At 35.4% G+C, this 18,090-nt stretch overlaps 2 protein-coding genes across 2 annotated transcripts in view; one reads left to right on the top strand and one right to left on the bottom strand.

Moving 5' to 3' along the window:
• LOC134855093 (thyroid receptor-interacting protein 11-like) overlaps positions 1-18,090 on the top strand; it is a 172,153-nt gene that overhangs the window by 130,516 nt on the left and 23,547 nt on the right. The window contains exons 2-4 of the mRNA XM_063871476.1: positions 8,693-8,851; positions 9,284-9,396; positions 14,719-15,530. Coding sequence (XP_063727546.1) covers positions 8,749-8,851; positions 9,284-9,396; positions 14,719-15,530 — 1,028 coding nt within the window. The 5' untranslated portion in view covers positions 8,693-8,748. The remainder of the gene's footprint in view (positions 1-8,692; positions 8,852-9,283; positions 9,397-14,718; positions 15,531-18,090) is intronic.
• On the bottom strand, positions 2,500-3,749 carry LOC134855430 (alanine--glyoxylate aminotransferase 2, mitochondrial-like). The gene has a single exon (XM_063871957.1). The coding sequence runs from the start codon at positions 3,659-3,661 to the stop codon at positions 2,648-2,650; it is 1,014 nt and encodes a 337-aa protein (XP_063728027.1). The 5' UTR covers positions 3,662-3,749; the 3' UTR covers positions 2,500-2,647.

The following is an 18,090-nucleotide window of genomic DNA, read 5'->3' as shown; positions in this document are numbered from 1 at the left end:
ATTTTCTCTAGTAACCGAGCACATTATGCTAGCACGCTCCTAATGCAAAAAATTTTATTGCTCGTACTCTAAAAACTCAAAAACTCGATCCCCAAAACAGATTGACAAAATACAGAAAATTATCAAAATTTTGATCAAAAAATTTCCGTTTTTCTAACTTCTACTGAGTCTTTGCTCACGCGGTTTCTTTAGTGAAGGGGATCGAACTACGTAGCTACTCTCTGTATAAAAGCTTTTTGCCTATCGGAAAAGCTCGGATATCCGGAAATTTGGGGGTCTGCAGTTTTGGTCGAAAATTGGTAATTTTCGACAAAAATGGCTGTTTCTTGGGTCTAAATAGGAGATAAGTAATATATAATAAGGATAATGATCTATTAATAGTCGTTAATGAATCTTACTATACCCTCCTTTGCACCAAAATACCCGAATTAAGACCCTTAACTCGGAAATTTGTAATCGATGGAGGATACAATCGGACCGCGCCAATCGTGCCCCCCACCACTTAAGTTTTAATGAAATAGTACCCGAACGATACTAAAATTGCTTCAAAGATACCCAACAGTCGTTGCAGATGCTGCCCTTGATGTCCCTGTTGAGCGTGGAACACGTCGGTCAGCTTGCCACTCTACCTTCCGGTCGAGGGGTTGTAACGCGGGTTGTAACGCGGGTTTTATGTAACATTCGCCCGGAAGATACATATCGACGGATAACAAAACTAAGTCTTAAGACGACTGGCTAGCGTCTAAACAGAGCTTTGCATGTTTTTCACCGTCTCTACCAAGCCAGTACTTTTCGGTGGTCTTTTCTAACATCGGGTCGACAAAAACGTTACTGTTCTCCGGCTTCGACCAGAACGCTCAAATTAACTGAATTACATGCAAAAATAGTGAGTTCATGGCTGGGTCTCAGTATCCCCAGACCACGAGGTCACTCCTAAAAACAGGGCTACTACTTATTATATTACCATTGTTTTTGTTCAGTAGATAAAAATCATCATCTCCATCGAAGATGGATCAACCCTTTCCCCCCCCCAACTCTTAGCACCTCATCCTTGTCAAAACTAATCCAAATATCAATTAAATTCAAGTCAGGACATGACAGGATGCTAAAAGTTCATATGAGTCAATAAAAGTTTTCCGTCCCGAGACCCTTCCGGATTCTTGAATCCGGTGAATCAAGCTCCTTAAGTTCGATTTCACGACAACACGGAAGGCTGGTTTCTTACCCTTCACCGTTGTTCGCAACGGCCTTGCAACTATTGTAGCAGCACAATAGTTGCAACTCGGAACGTTCTCTGCAATCTGCTGCTGTTTTTCTTCAATTTCGACTTCTTCAATTTCGATAAAGTTGTTCTCGTCAGCGCAACTAATGTTGTTATGTTTTTTCTCTCGTTTCTTGTTAAAATGGCCGTTTCAGCATTTCTCAGAAATGTGACGTCATCATTCGAATTTTTGAAATTTTAAAATACTAGAATATTCCAGCCTTCACCGTTTGGCTAAACGTTCCAATAACGCCCTTAGTTCTTAAAAACCACCAATCCGGAAGGCTTACTGCTAAAATTCCGAATTCTGCAGAGATTGCATTTTTCACATTCTGGTCGAATGTCACATTAGTCTCATGTCGCAAGTGAACCGAATTGGCTCCGACGGCTTTAAGTAGAAGAAAAAACAAGAGATAGTGTCCCTGACTCTTAAGCTAATGGTTATAGGGCCTATTTTTCTTAAACCTCAAATGTGCCTTAAGTACGCGACTGTTACAAATTTACAATTTTAACGTAAATCAAGTTTTGAAGATGTTGCTGTTGGAAATGGTCCTGGAGGTATTTTTGGAGGCGAGTTTCTTTTTCTGATTCATATTCCGCGCAAAGTAGGGTACCACAAATAAACATCGGACTGGGTAAAGTAATATATCATCAAAAACTTCTAAAAAGTTTTCCCAGTGTCGAGAAAAAGAAGTTTGAAATTTTTATTTTCCGTCTTATTCCGAGCGAGTAAGCAGTTTTACATTAGCTTATTTATGCCTTATTTGAGCCTTGAAAATTTAATTTTTCTCAATTGATTTTAGTTTTGGAGATTTTATCTTCATCTTAGGAATTTGGGGAAAAAGATTTGAAAAAAAAAGTTTATTTTAGTTTTTTTTTTGTTTTTCTTGTTTGTCCTCAATTGTTTTCCAATTTGTATATTTTACAATGACTGACCAAAGTGCCTCATCTCTGCTCTTTCGCTCAGATTCCTCTATCAAACCACGCCAAAAAACTACACCAATTTGAAAATGTACTTTTTGATGACAGGTCGGAACATTCTGTTCTACTTGCACAGTAACCGGCTATCCTTGTTTTGTATTGCAAGTGGTTCGGAGCTAAGCTTCGCTTCTTTGTACTAGAGACCTTTCAGTCGTTGAAAAAATGGTAGCTGCTGCCTAAGTCATTTACTAATTGTGAATAACATTTTTAGCATAATGCCTTTTTCGATTCATTTATTGAATAAATTGTCTTATCTTACATCTAAATCTAATTTCATGGTCCTAGTATGCAGTCATCATCTTATCTTCAGTCGGTAATGTAGTGGGAACATTTGCTGATTTAAGCATTTTGGCTTTAAATGGGTACTAATTTTGACAATTGCAAAGCTTATTTTCTATCGCTACATCACATTTTCGAATTTTCTTTCACCACAAATCTGAATACCTCCAGAGCGAAATCCACGTCGTTTTCTTCAATGCACATTGGAGGCTTTAGCCTAAAAACATTCCCATATGCTCCGCCTTTTCCGACCAGTAATCCCATATCTTTTATATCTTCGAAAATTTTGAGGAATTTGTCTTGATTGAGGGGTTGCTTTGTTTGCTTATTTTCTACTAGCTCTACACCGATCATTAGACCTTTGCCTCTAACGTCACCAATTATCTCAAACTCATGCTGTATAGTTTTTAGACCCTTGATTAGTTTTTCGCCCAATGTTCTCGATTTTTCTTGCATTCCTTCGTCGTCGATAATATTCAATACCTCTTCTCCAACTGCAGTTGAAATTGGGTTCCCACCGTACGTGTTAAAATAAAGTGCTTTTGTCAAATTCCTTGCAATTTCCGGAGTCGTCACAAGCGCAGCTAGAGGAATCCCGTTGCCGATGCCTTTAGCCATGACGACTATATCGGGAACGACTCTGTGACTTTCAAATGCCCAGTAGTGAGATCCAAGTCTACCAAACGCAGTCTGAACTTCATCGGCAATACACACACCCCCATGATTTCGAATCAGATCATAGGTTTGCCTGACGAAATGCTTGGGAAACTGGACAACGCCGCCCACTCCTAAAATTCCTTCATTGATAAATCCAGCAACATTGCCACTGGTCGTGTAATTTATAGTTTCCTGAACTTCTTGCACATATTTGTCAGAAGCTTCACAGTATCCTGATAGGCAATTGCAAGGTCGATTAATTACTTGAGACAAGCTGTCACGACAGTTAGACCCACCGAAATGACCTCTGTAAGGGTCGACTTGCATTCCAACTTGAATAATTCCGTGTCTAGTGGGAGTGTTGAAATTCCATTTTGGAACTGCGCTTGTTCCCATAGCGCCAAAACTGCGTCCGCTGTAACCATTTCTAAGTGCCAGAATATCATTATTTCCAGTGTGTAGGCGAGCCAAAAGTAGCGCCATATCGATTGCTTCAGCTCCCGAATTCACAAAGTAAACAACCTTGAGTGGATCTGGAAATTTAGACACCAATTTTTGGGCGTAACTCACGGTTTGAGGGTGAACTTAAATTGAAGTTGTATGCCACAATGTCTGAGCCTGGTCATGAAGAACTTTGACGAGTCGGGGATGACAATGGCCTACTGAAACCGTGACAATTCCAGCAAAAAAGTCTAGGTATCGTTTCTGGTTTTGGTCAAATATCCATTGCATGCTAGCTGACGAAACCATAATTGGGTTTCGGTAGTAAGGCCTTATAGAACGATTAAGAACATCTTGTTTCGTTTTTAACAACTCCTCGAATTTTGATTTTGAAATCTTTGAAGATGTAGCTCTTGGAAATGGCCCTGGAGGTAATTTTGGAGGCGAGTTTTCATTAGAAATTGGCGGATAAAAATTTGATTGGGGTCGTTTGAATACTTTTATTCGGTTGCTGATATACTTTAAATTGCCTACCGCAGCCATAATGAGTTTCGGATTTGGTAAAGCTTGAAGGTCGTTTTATGAAGCACGAAATTTCATTACTTCATGTGCAATTTGCGTGTCTTAGCTCTCATGTATTAAGGTAGGAGTTTATTTGCATTGCAAATTTGGTCACAAATGTAGCTCAAGTTTAATTGCAATTTAATGCGGTCAATAACGCTTTGCGAGGTTTTTGAACCAATTCTTTGGGCGGGTTGATGGTTGATTCACTCACATATGGAGTTGGTGATTTTTTCTGGAAAAACTTTAGGCAACTATTCATGTCAGTTTTTGTTCCTACGCTTTGCACATCCGTCAAACCCTGTCGAAAGAGCCTTCAAATGCTTTCTTAATTGACGCGAAACCTGATATCACGTTAAAACTTTCAACTAGGGAATTTTGAGCAGTTATGAAAAATCATTTTTTTTCTTTGGATCATCATGATAGTTTTTGTAGCACATGTAATCTGCTATAAAATCTGCTTTGCTTCGCTTGTATTTGTGATTAGCATGGCGATAGTCAAACGTATACTAACATAAGTACTAATTAAAAGCGTTTTCACTTTTTTGAAAGAAAACTTGGTCAAAATAGTTATTGCGAAAGTTGAATTACAAAATTATCAGAACATCGATTTAAACAAAATTGTTTTTAAATTCAGCGCTGATAGGTCTCGAAGTCTTCCTCTGATTTGCATGTTAACTTCAGGTCGCCTTCGTAATTTTCTGGAAATCCAAATTAAGTCGGTTATATTTGGACGTTCTTTGAGTATCCTTGATCTATTGTGTACTTTTGGCTTTCTCGCATTTATACTACAAGTATCGTTTTCAGGCCAAAAGAGTAACCTCAGAACGTACCCGCAATTCAAAATGTACTGTCGTATTCGACCTCTTGAATCATCAGCCAGTTCTACGCCAGCTCTATAACCACATCGAATTCTTGAATAATTTGAGTTTTCCAAATCTTCAATTAAAGACATTTTTGACAATTTACTGTAAAGATAAGAATCGGAAAAGAAGTTAAGGATGTTGTCGAAGTTTGTTGAGATTGCTATTTGCCCCTCCTGTTTACGAGTTAATCTTTCACTTATTGTTGGAAACTTGCGGTAATACTTCATCATGGAATGCGATAGTTCTTTATCGAATGAAAAGTCTGCAGTAAATAATTGGTTTTGACATTGTAAAATTCGAAATAACGGTATTGCGTTTACAGGGCTCCCAATATATGATGCAATAACAAGACCTCGAACTATGTTATTTAAAGCTTCGCTTGGAAGGAAAATATTTCCGTCCAATGGTAAAATCCAGTCTGTGTTTTGACGAAGCGCCAATTTTATTGCGTAATTTCGAAAATTGTTCAAGTTGATAATATGATGAAATAAGGCTTCAGGCGTTTTCGAACAGTTCGGCGTGAAATAAAATTCTTCGTCGAAGAGTTTTAACGTTTGTGTTATAATTTGAGTTTCGGTTTTGTTGAAACTGCATTCAATAATCCAGAAACTATGGATACATTTTTTCGAAGATTTCAAATTATTTTCATATCGAAGTGTATGTTTTAAGTTTAAACTTGTTTGTTGTGGACTTTGCAATGGTTTTAAACTTGGGCCAAGTATTCTTGCAATCGTAATTTTGCGATACTTTCCGGTGCTAGATGCCAGCATTTCACAAGGAGTTTTAGAACTTAGCTGGTCTTCTAAGTCTGTTATATGTCTTATCTGTTCTGGAGTTAACCTTGTCGTTATTTTTTGTGATGTTATTGAATTGAGTTTTGTGTCAAAGATTATAAAAGCAGAAGCACAAATCAATAAAATTAGACTAAATAAAACGAATATTAAGAAACGTCGTTTCTTGATTTTGCAAATTAGTCTAAAAAGCCTTCTGAACATTTTTTTAATTTGATTGTAAAATCTCTGCTTGCATTTCGTCCAGCAAAAATTTCTTCCCATATGTGAGGAAACTCCAATTTCAAACTTAAATTCAGATAAGAAGAAAAGAATGAGAGAAAAATGCGTGAAGAAGAGAAAAAAAATAAAGAAAAAGAAAATAAAGAAGAGACCTTTTTGTGTGTGGTACAGTACACTGATATAACTGCATTGCAAATTTGTATTCCGTTTAGATTTTTATTTAATGATTAATGAAGTGAAAAGAAATCAGAATAGAAGGAGCTTTTAAAGCTTGAAATGAGATATAAAAAGTTAATATGGCCATATTAATATGGCCAGCCTTTGCTTTTTTGTAGAAATTAAGAACTTTTGGTCAAAGAAACGTGGCTTCCTGGGCAAAATTTTAAGATGCCTGAATAAAAAAACACCTGCGCTATCTTAATTTTACCGATTTCTTTTATCTTAATTGCAAACTTTGAAAATAAAATCTAGAAAGTATTTCTGAGAGACTTAAAAAAGCATTTGTAAAAATGGGTCTGATTAATGCGGGAGCTTTTTATATGTTCTGAGCATTCAGCGAGGAACGAATATGAAAGTTTTGAAGCTTTCTAAATGGAATTGACAAAGAATGATGAAACAGATTTTCTAATGACAGCTTTTTTGTGCGAATCTTAGTAGATTTTTTAAAATTTCAACTGTCTTTTTGAACAGTTTTTTGTTGCGAACCTTGAAAATGAGGAGGAACTAAAGCTGCAGGTGTTTTTCTCCCACGCATAATTAGGTTCGAAAATTTAACGTCAGATGATGTTGGGTGAAATATCATTTAAAAGCCCTTTCAGACTTGATTGTATCGATATAAGAAAATTTAAAAGGAATGTTTTCTGAATGTCGAGAAAAGCAGACAGAAATTTTTGGCTCTCAGAAAGACATACTCATAATCGCTTTGAAATAGAGAATTCCTCTAACGCAATTGAAGTGTCGAGCTAGTGTTTTGAGCTGCAGTAATACTTTTTTCATGGGACCGCGTTTTTTTTTACCTTAATGATCGGCAAACCCATTTATTTTGACAAAAAGTTGAATTTGACAGTTTTTTTATTCGCAAATATTATCGAAGCTAGCGCTGAAGAATCGGCAAAGAAACTTTTCCCATCATCAATTCATCTGACAGGGTTACTGAATTATATCGTCAATTTTTAAACAGGCATAGCTTCGACATATATATTGTGAGCAAGTTAATATTTTAATTACTCATTTTACATACCCCAAATTTTTCTGTTAGTCGTAAGTTTTTCAGTTTTGATTTTGTGTAATTTCCATATTTTGAATGTTTATAACTCTGGCTTTGTTTTTCAGCAGGCTCCTAAATTTGAATTTTAACACAGACAAACGTATAAAGTTTTTTGGTAAATGCTGTATATCAATTAGTTTTCCTTAAGGTTCCGTATCACGTTGTTGTTTAGCTTCGCTTATGATGTTGGTGTTGTTTCAAAAGAGCTGCGATGATTTGTGTACTTATCCATCAAATAGTGTAAGGTTAAAACCATTTATTCACAAGTGAAGGGACTCAGCATAGCCAACAGACATTGGGAAACGTGTCAAGAAAAACGAAAAGCTCTTTGGATTTCAACAATGTCTTAAGAATGTTATTTTTTTCAGAGAATATACCCATTTTGAATAAACGAGCAATAGGGTATTTTTTATTCCACTCAGGAATCTAAAATACAGAATTCAAAGTCATCAGAATTCAAAATCAAATTTTGACGCCATTTCGAGTTGGCATTTGGAGAGCGCTATTTGTTTCCTTCAAGCAAATGAATATGGTCGGAACATTTGTTTCCTTTGCGAGCGCAATTTGTTTCCTTCAAGCTGATGAATATGGTCGGAACATTCTGTGCTACTTGTACAGCAACCGGCTATCCTTGTTTCAAAATCAGGCGCCACAATTAATCATGGGTGTGGGTTGAGTGATATATCATATTGAAGCCCTTTCAGTCGTGATTCGAACGACTTTAAAAAGTTTCGAAAAACTGTCCCAGTATCGAGAAAAACTGGTTCAAATTTTTTGATTTTTAAGGTAAATTCGAGAGAGCTTATTTTTGCCTAATTTAGGCCGTGAAAACTTATTTTTACTCAAATAAAGTTGTTGTTGGAGTTTTTAAAGCGCCATTTGGGAATTAAAAACTTTTTTTTGATATTTTTTTTGTGTTCGTAGTAAATGTTTTTTTTTTACAAAAGTGTTGTCCAATTTGACTATTTTATTATGACTCGAATATACTTAAATTCCAGTTTTTCGTTCACATCCTTTTATCGCACCACGCCGAAAAAAACTACCCTCATTTGAAAAAAAAATTCTTGTCCAGCAACCGACTATTCTTATTTTTTGATTTCTTGTTTGTTTTTCTAGACATTTTTCGACAAAAATTGTTAACCATATTTCCTATTTTATTAACAGTGTCGAATAAACCTAAATTTCAGGCTTCGTTCAGATCCTTTTATCACATACAAAATACGACACTATTTTGAAAAATCAATTTTGTTTTAAATTTTGTTTTAGAATAGTTTTTCGAAGAGTATGGTCGGAACATATTGTGCTAATAACACAGCAACCGGTTATAATTGTTCTGAAGTATACTTTCTTAACTGTTGCTATTTTCAGTTCGCCATGTAAATTTTGAAATAATATAAAGTTATTAAAAATTGTATTGGAAACATGTCTTGGTTTTCGCGTACTAATATAACTTCGCTGACTGGCCAATTCACAGATCAACTGTCTTCGTTCACGAGGGATGTCTTGACTGAAGAGGAAGATGAAGGTATGATAGAAGTTACAGGTCTACATACCCCCCCCCCCCCCTCTCTCTCTCTTCTCCCTTCCCCATTTTCAATTATAAAAGAATGTTATGTTTTCCAATTTTTCCCATCCAATCCTATTTTTATGTTGTTAAGTATAGATGACGTTTGAGTTTGAAGAAACGATTATATATCGGTTCTATAAAAAGCCGTACACAGTTCGTAATTGACGAAATGATTTGAAGTTACTTACATTTTTTTAATATATCGCAGAAAGTTGCATTTCAAAGAAGTATCTATTAATCATACCTGTACGTGTCCGCATAAAATAATAGCTTGAGTTCTTTTGGTCCAAGTTAATGGCAATGGAAAATTTTCTGATCGAGAAATAAGTTTGCATACGCGCTAAGAATAATATTAGGTTTAACTAATATAGCAAATAACTTTGTTTCAAGGTCAAACGGGGTCATCCAATGATGTAGTCCCAATAGACGAGGTCAATGACCTGGCAGCTGCGTGTAAGAGGATAGAAGAATTGGAACGAACAGCTGCCAAACTACGTGAAGAGGTAGGAGTCGATAGTAGTTGTATTTTTATAGTAGTTCTGTAATGAGTTGGTAAGTTATTTATAGGACTGGAACCAGTTATTGTGCAGCTCCGCTATGCCTCTGTGTGTAAATTTAGATCACTTTCTCTTGTGCGTTATCGCAAAAAGTATTTAGAAAATTCTTGTATGAAGGGTTGTTACAAAGAGTGAAAATAGTGTTCGGCAAAAATAACAAGGGGGTAGCCGGTTGCTGTGCAAGTAGCACAGAATGTTCCGACCAGAATAATCAAAAATGGGGAACCATTTTTTTTTCTTTCTTTTCTTCTAATTACTATTGTTTTTAGTGGGTGGTATGGTTTAAAAACTATACGATAGCGTAGAAAACTAATGAACTGGGTATAATTGACAATATTTGTCTTCAAAAAACAATTATTAAACAAAAAAATGAAAAAAAAAATCAATTTTTTTTTCAAACTTTTGCAAAATTTTATATTTCTTAGAAATCTTGATTGCCAAATAAGCGCCAAATGAAACATCCAAAAACTAGATTTCTTATCATTAATATCAAGTGTTTTATCCTAAAAGTCTTAAAGAAAAGTAAATTTCCATATAACGAGCGTTACTCGATCGCGTTACTCGAAATTAGACTAAATCTCAAAAATTTAAGACTAGTTTTTCTCGACACTGGGACGACAATATTTTGAAAATATTTTTAATGCTGTTCGAATGAGAGTGGTGAGAGTGCTTTAATATGATCGATCACTCGACCCATTCCATTAATTTTTATACATGAGTTTGCGTGGAACACAAAAAAAACTAGAACACATCCGAATACAAAGTTTCTTCCCATTTTCAATGGTCGGAATTATAATCAATAGGATTGGCAAAATCTCTGGACAAAGATAATAGCTATCATATTCAAACAATCTCAGCTAAATTTTTTAGTTTTACTTGCTTACTTAATTGGGTTACTTTTTTCTTCGGTATCTTTTGTGAATCTGAACCCCTGTGTTGATAATTTCAAGCATACATGATGAGATTTTCCAGTAGTTATGAAGAATAATAAATATAATTCAGAATTTTTTTATTACAAAAAACATATTTCAGAATTGTTTCTTTACAAACAAAAGCAAGCTTCATATCTTAATATCGTATCTCGAACAGAGCCTTTATTTTTTCAGGTGCCTTCTCCCCATGTTTGGATTCCATCTTTTTTATAGTTTTATCCACTTCTTTTCTGTACACCACAATTGAGGCGATCATGGCTGCCAGACACAGTCCATAGATTCCACACAAGAGAAATGCTAAAAATGAACAAAGAACAGTAAATACAAAGGTTGATTTTGACGATCAGAGTAATTTTATTTGATGAAATTGATCATTTAAATGTTTTTTCTATTTTAAATAAAAATTATTTTACTGGACAATATAAAACACAAATGAAGGGTCTTAGTCTCTAAAACCCCTAATTTAAAAGATCATTTTGGGCAACAAAACAAAATTTCATTAAAATTTGACATCGACCGTGAGCAAATTATCTTAGCTTCTGTTTGAAAATATCAATATTTGGTTTTATGGCTCATTTTGCAGGTCTGAAACTGCCTGAAATTGTTCGAAACAATCGAGTTTAGGAAAGATATCACACTACTGAGAGTTTCCGGCTGCGATGAGAGTTTCCGGCTGCGAATGTTCCAATTGGCATGAATATCTGCTTTCCTCCGTTAATTGAGAACGAATTCATGGCGCTTGGATACATTAAAAACTGGCTTTTTAAAACCAGAAATAAAAATGGAAGAACTTGGAATACATTGTTCATACTTTGATTACAGGTATCTGACATGATTTCTCACGGTTGATGTAAAAATTATGGTCAAGCTCTACCATTTAATATATCCAAAATAGGCTTTATATCAGCAAGCTTGCGAGCATTGTGTTATGTTACGAGGTCCGCTTTTACCCAATCCAACCCGTATAAAATAGTGTTCATTTTAGAAACACTGTGCTGCATAGTATTCGCTGTTTAATAACGTCTTTTCTACTTCTTGTGAGTGGCTATTGTTAGCGCTTTCAATGGTGACTGACTCAGTTGTGTAAGGCAGTCGTCTTGGTTGTTCGAGGCCGTAGATTCGATTCCCGTAAAGCGTATTTATTTTTCGTAACTCATTAATGTTTTCAATTTGTTGCGTTTTTGCTAATTGTTTGAATTAGATTTTCTTCCTGCGTTTAAATAAGACTTTTCAAAAAGTAAAAACCTTGATTTGTGTTTTCTTTCTCTTAAAGTGTGGAAGATTCTCAGATCTTCTGGTAACGTCCACAACGTTGTTTTTACAAAAACTTATCGGTCAAGGTGTCAACAACAGTATTTAAGCAGAACAAAATTTTAAAAAGTAACAAAACTACTCGTGTAGAGAAGGCAGATGACAATATGACCCCTCCAACCGTGCCCGAAGTAGGATTTGAACAGACGACTTTCGTGTTGAGAGACGCTTGCCTTGCCCCAATCGGCCAAAGGTGCTTCGATAGCACTTTAAATGGCCTCAAACAGTTTTGATTAAATGTAAACCATTTTTTGAACCCCTAACAGCAAATATAAAATAGTTAAGTGTTAAAATTTGAGTCCTACCTGGAATCAATACAACCAATCAGCTTGCCTCAATTCAATGTTGAGCAATTTTGAGTGCAAGATAGTTTGCCGCGCACAAATATTTGACGTTTGCTTTCTTAAACGATATAAAATCTTCAAAGCGCGCATTCAAAAACAGGAGTTTCAAAGTTTTTCAGATTTTTACCTAATCGATTTCAAGATTGTCCGAGAAATACCTAGTTACAGGACAAGATGAGGATTTAGGGCGATAAGAAAGACCAAGGGCGTTAGATGAGAAATCGGCTGGAAGAGTTAATAGACATCTCAGCGGATATTTTTTTCGAAATGCTGTTTTTTACGGCACGGCAGTTTGTTGCGACAGTTCCTGTTATTAATACAATTTTGCGTCGCGTAGGTTTTCGTTGCAGAAGACCGTTTCGATGGCCAATTCTTCTGCAGAAACATTACCAGAGATGTCTTGCTCGGGCTTAGAGGCCTGCCTGGAAGTATCGTGATTGAAAAAAAAACACTCGTTATTGACGAATTTCGCTTCTCCCTGAACTCAGACGACAGGCGATGTCTTATTTACATACAGAAAATTTGCCGACTTTTGTTTTAAAATATTCGTCAGTTCGATAGAACAGCCAGCAAAGTTTGATTATATGGTGTAGAATCTCAGAATCTACCGAACGTATTGCGCATAGTGAGCAGTATATTGCGACAAAGCATTAAGGGTTTAATTACTAACTTTTTTGCTTGTTACGTAAATAGTTATGGACGTTTCAGCAAGATACTGCCCCCTGCCATTCAGCCCGATTGACTTCGCTTTTTCTAGTGATGACTAAGAGTTCCAGTGTTGTCATGGCCATCTTTTAGACCCGAGCTAAATCCTATTCAGCATGTGAGGGATATTATGAAAGGATAAGTTTGGCAAGGTCATTTTCAAATCTTGGTGTAATTGGCACGAAGAATTGTTACGGCCTGGAACACTTTAACCCTTGAAGTTAGAAAAACTTGATCAAATATATGCTGATAGGAAGGAGTCCATACTGGCCTTTAATTGATTTCTGTTTTGGTTTCGTTTTGACACCCAATTTAAACTTACTGTTTCGATTCTAAATTTCACTAACTTTATTAGTTGCGTACTTTCTTTTTTCTTCGGTATAAGATATATCAGAACACGAAGTAAGGAAAAACTAAATCAAGTAATTACGAAAGACGCACAAAGATAGATAGTTGCTGTGCAAGAAGCACAGAATGTTGCAACCACCAGAATGATGCAAGAGAAGAAATTCTCTAATGACGTTATTTTTCAGAAATAGACAATTGACTTTCACAAGAATAAACAAAGTTTTTTGAAATTTCCTGTATTTTTTTTAAATATGGGATTGATTGTGGGTTTCATTTTAAGTTCAGTTCATTTCCTCTGTTCAAAGGAAGGCAAATTCCACTAGCGAACAGCAAAAGTGTAAAGTTCACTATAAAACACGAGCGACTTCTAGTTTCGAAAGTTGAATTTAATTTTCAGATTTTCAAGCGGAAGAAAATGTTTATTGATCCAAGTTTTCTCAAATTGAGTTAAGATTTCGGAAATTTAAGATTTTAAGAAGAAAAAATCAAGTCATTATATATTGTCTGTTTACTTGCGTTCATTGAGTCTTATTCAACTGTCTGTTGGCTATGTTTTTTTATAGAATTCGAATCGCGACTATTAAGTTTTCATATGATCTATTTTATCTTTCTCTTTACGAACTTACCTTTGTTGTCAAAACTGCCTGGCAATAATTAAATTACGGGCTCTTGTCTATAGTCCCTTCCTCTTTCGAGAGTCGTCGGAACAAGGTTCTTGAAAGACCGATTGAGGTAAATAAAAATGTAAATAGGGTACTTTAGAGAAACCTAATCAGTTTTTTTTAAAAAGATTAAGATTTAACTTAATGGCCAAAAAATCTCGTAATAATTCGACTGATTTTTAGATTTAAACTTAATTCATAATTTAATTTAAAGGCCAAAAAATCTGATATAATTCAATGTTCAATAAAAAATGATTCCACAATGTTCCAATAAAAAATTATCTTAATCTCTCATTACGTCAAAATAGAATTGTACTTATGAATGCCGGTTCTTCTAGATCAATCTTCCATAAAACTCTTCCATAGGGAGCTGGAGTGGTCGTCTCATCTTTGTAGTGATAGTCTTGAAATTCAGGAATCGGAGGTGCATCCGGTTTTGGCATTGCTTCCTCTGTGGACAGAATTCCTAATTTTTAGTTCAAATACTTGTTAGGAAACGTTGGTTACTAAATCATTCGTTTCGGATTCAGGAATTCCAAAAAAGTATCAGCCTGTTGAGTGGAGTTTCCTAACTTTCGGCAATTTTTCTGTTTTTTCTAAGAAATGTCGATTCTTGGGATTCTATCGAAACTGGTGTTTATGATAAAGAATTTTAAGTTCAATGAATTTTGTCCACTTTTGAAGTTAATCGCTTTGATAAAGTTTGATGCTGCAAATCGTCTTTATGCTGAAAAGTCGGATTTTGATCACGCGAAAAGATAGTGTTTAGTGCTTCGCGGGGCTGAAACAATTCTGATTTTATAAGATTTTTTTTGTATAAATTTTTGTACTTGAGGCAAAGGGACATCAATTTTTGGACGTTTTTTTCAGCTCGAAATTGATATGCAACACTTTAAAGCATAAATGAAGTTTCACCAGAGACTTTTCAGTAGTTTTTCCTTATATCAAATCATTCTTTTGTTTTAGACAATTCGATATCAAAAACTAGCCAGCCAAAACGAACAACGAGCAAATTCATACGAAAAAGAGTTAGACCGAATTTCAAACCAACATATCGAAGCAATACAAGAAAAAGATTTCGCGATCAAAAAACTACAGAAACAGCTCGAAGAATTCAAATCGAATCTAAACAGTGGAAATAACGAGTCAGTTATAAGTAATATTAATACTAGTTCTACGTGGAGTAATTTCGACTGGCAAGCAGATACTTCCGATATTACAGTAACTTCCGAGCAAGCAGTTTTTGAAATACCGGATTTATTAGTGCCTGAAACTGCGGATGATACAAGCTTTAAATTGGAAAAACTACAACAAGAAAATGAAAACTTGAGACTCGAACTTGAAGAATTAGAAACTTTTCAAACTGAAAAATTTGAAGCTTTAGAAACCTCTCATAAAGAAAAGATACAAAGTCTAGAAAAGTTCTACAAGTCGAAACTAGAGTGTGTAAAAGCCGAAAATTTAGCATATCAAAATCCAGTATCAAAAAGTTCGGATGAATTTTCTCAGCAAACTGAAAGTTTAGTTCAAGCTGAAAACTTTTCTCAAACGGCTGAAAAGCGTGAAGAAAATGCTGAAGTGCAAACAACAGATATTCAAGAAGCCGAAAACGAACCCAACCAATCAGAATTTGCCATTCCAAATGATTTCGACCCTGCAACTCATTCGTCGCTTGAACACTATTCGTGCACTGTCATCCAAGAACGAATGCCGGCCTTAGCTCGTGCATTGAATGAAGTAATCCTGGAAAATCATGACTTGAAACAGGCCATGAACAAGTGAGTATAATTATTCCGACGACGAAGTGGAAAGCACTTTGTTTTGGATGTGTAATACTGTTTGTTTATATTTAATTTTAAAAAAGGTGCAACAAATAAACGTCAGATAAACTTCAAAAAACTTTCAATCGTGATCTGATCGTTATGAAAAATGTTTCCAAAAATTTTCCGAGTGTCAAGAAAAACCGGTCTAGAAATTATGCTTCGTAGTTCAATTTAGAACGAGCAGAAGTTTGATCAACTGGGATAAAAACTAGGTTATTGGTGAATAGCTCGTTTTGAAACTGTCAGCGCTTCCTCGGCAGTTCAAATTCAAAAACTGTAGAAAGATCTTTTTATTTCTGTCTTTCAAAAAACCTATTGCCAGAAGTTGCAATTCCTAAAGAGTTAATGAACGATTGATTTAGGTTTTTTTTTCACTTTGCAATTTGACTTAACGCGTTCAAAATGCGCTATCAATTACCAAACTAAAGCGGATATGTTGTAACGAATACTCTGAATTGTTTTCATGAAGGGATCTAAATTTTGGAAAAACAGCGGAATAACAAATGCTTTTAACAGGCATTTGTTGAATCTCTAAAAGCTTTAAAATGATGATTTTCTTTTTTAGAGCTCGTTTGACTCTTTTATTATCTGTTGACGAAAATCATTGAATTTTGGATGTGATAAAAACTTGGGTGAGTTATTACAATAGGTGGTAGACTCAAGTTAAATAGCTGAAGCGCTTGTTGCTATACTTCAAACACTATTTGCAATTTATTTTAGAGCCAAATTAGAGTGTGAAATTTGAATTTTTGAAAAAGAGAAATCATCTAGCAGTGTAATGTATTAACAAAAACTATCTGTATTATTATGTATTAACAAAGTAGCTTGTACAATTGATTGTAAATTAATTGAATATTTTTGCCTTATAGGTCTCCTATTTAATATGTGCGCTACTCCAATAGTTCTCAAAATTGTCATCTATTGTAACACACCAAAACTTGTTTAAAACTTCGTTTATTTGGTTCAAAGTTTTCGGTTAGTATGAATCAGGCATTTATCATGAAATTAAATTAGTTTTTAATTCTACTGTAACAAAGATTTGACGGCGGGGTTTTCAATTTACACGTCTTTTTTCTCAGTTTCACTTGCTAAGATGAGGTAGTTAATTTTAAATTCCTTACTTTCTCTGCGCAGTGAAGCTATGTGAACAAATATTTGAAAAACTTTTGAAAAAGTAGTAGTTTTCGAAATGTCATTACTTTGATCTGAAAAAAAAAATAGTTGTTGTTCCGACCACGGAAAGTGGGGAGGAACTTTGTATTCGGGTGTGTTAGTTTTTTCTGTTTTGTTTTCCATTCCGCAAATAATCATAGAATATGTCGAGTGATACATCGTAATAAAGACCTTTTAGGTGATATATCATATCAAAGACCATCGTATTAAAGACAGTGATTCGAACGACATCAAAAAGTTTCTAAAAAGTTGCCTCAATGTTTTACAATTTTTGAGTTTTCGTTCGATTTCGAGCGAGTTAAGCGATTGAATAACGTTCGTTAGGTATGAAATTGGGCCATTTAGTCTTAAAAACTTAAATTTACTGAAAGGAAAATTAGTAAGTAGTTAAATTAGAAAATACGCTTTGTAGTTGCTCACGAATGTGGTCGGAACATTCTGTGCTACTTGCGCAGCAACCGGGTATACTTGTTTCTTTATATATTCAAATCAAGGTTGCAAAAAAATCTGATGTATATTCTCGATTGATTTAAATCCGATTTTTATTATTTTTGACAATGGCAATACGTTTTGGATGATTAAGATTCCAATTTCAGATCGTAGTTTAGTTGTTTCTTTTTAAATGATTTCTTTTTGATTTTTGAGTTTTGAGTCCTTCAGTTTATTAATTTGGTAATTTGGCGGCATATTCGTGTCGAAAATGTGGCAAAATTAGGTTCGGCAAAGAATAAAGTTCAAATGTCGTAGACATAGCCGGGCCCATTTGCAGGTTGCAAATTAGAAAATTGTTCGTTGAAGCTGATGGTACGTCGTCGTTGATTGTAATGGTCATCTAGTTGTTAACTGTCGTTGATCATGTTGGTCATCTAGTTGTTACTGTGGTCCAATACTCGCGAGAGTTTGACTGCTGGTCGGTGTAGAATCCCCCTGCTAGTTTTAATTTCGCAGGAGCGAACGATTCCGTCTGCACCTGGGAATGTACGAAGTACCCGTCCCAGGGGCCAAAGACCTCGAGGCGTTAGGTCTTCCAGTATCCATACAAGGTCTCCTTGCTGAAGATTTTCCAATTGCTTTGTCCATTTCGTTCGGGTCGTCAAGGTTGGCAAGTAGTCTTTGAGGTATCTGTTCCAGAACTGTTGACTCAAGGCTTGAGCTTGTTTCCAAGTTCTCTCGTCCGTTGTGTGGCGAGGGAGAAACAATCCGGGAGGCAAATTGTTTGTTGGTCGTCCTAGTAGAAGGTTATTGGGTGTAAGGGGCTCGTCGTCGGTTGGGTCTGATGAAACGTGGGTTAGCGGGCGAGAATTCATCATAGCTTCAACCTCGCACGTGAAGATTGACAGAG

This window comes from Symsagittifera roscoffensis, chromosome 10, assembly GCF_963678635.1.
Source record: "Symsagittifera roscoffensis chromosome 10, txSymRosc1.1, whole genome shotgun sequence".
Taxonomy (NCBI): domain Eukaryota; kingdom Metazoa; phylum Xenacoelomorpha; order Acoela; family Convolutidae; genus Symsagittifera; species Symsagittifera roscoffensis.
Note: the sequence above shows the minus strand (reverse complement) of the source record. Positions and strands in the feature narration are given on the sequence as shown.

Excerpts from the sequence above, each read along its gene's own strand:
- LOC134855430 (XM_063871957.1), bottom strand. The coding sequence starts at position 3,661 with ATGGCGCTACTTTTGGCTCGCCTACACACTGGAAATAATGATATTCTG.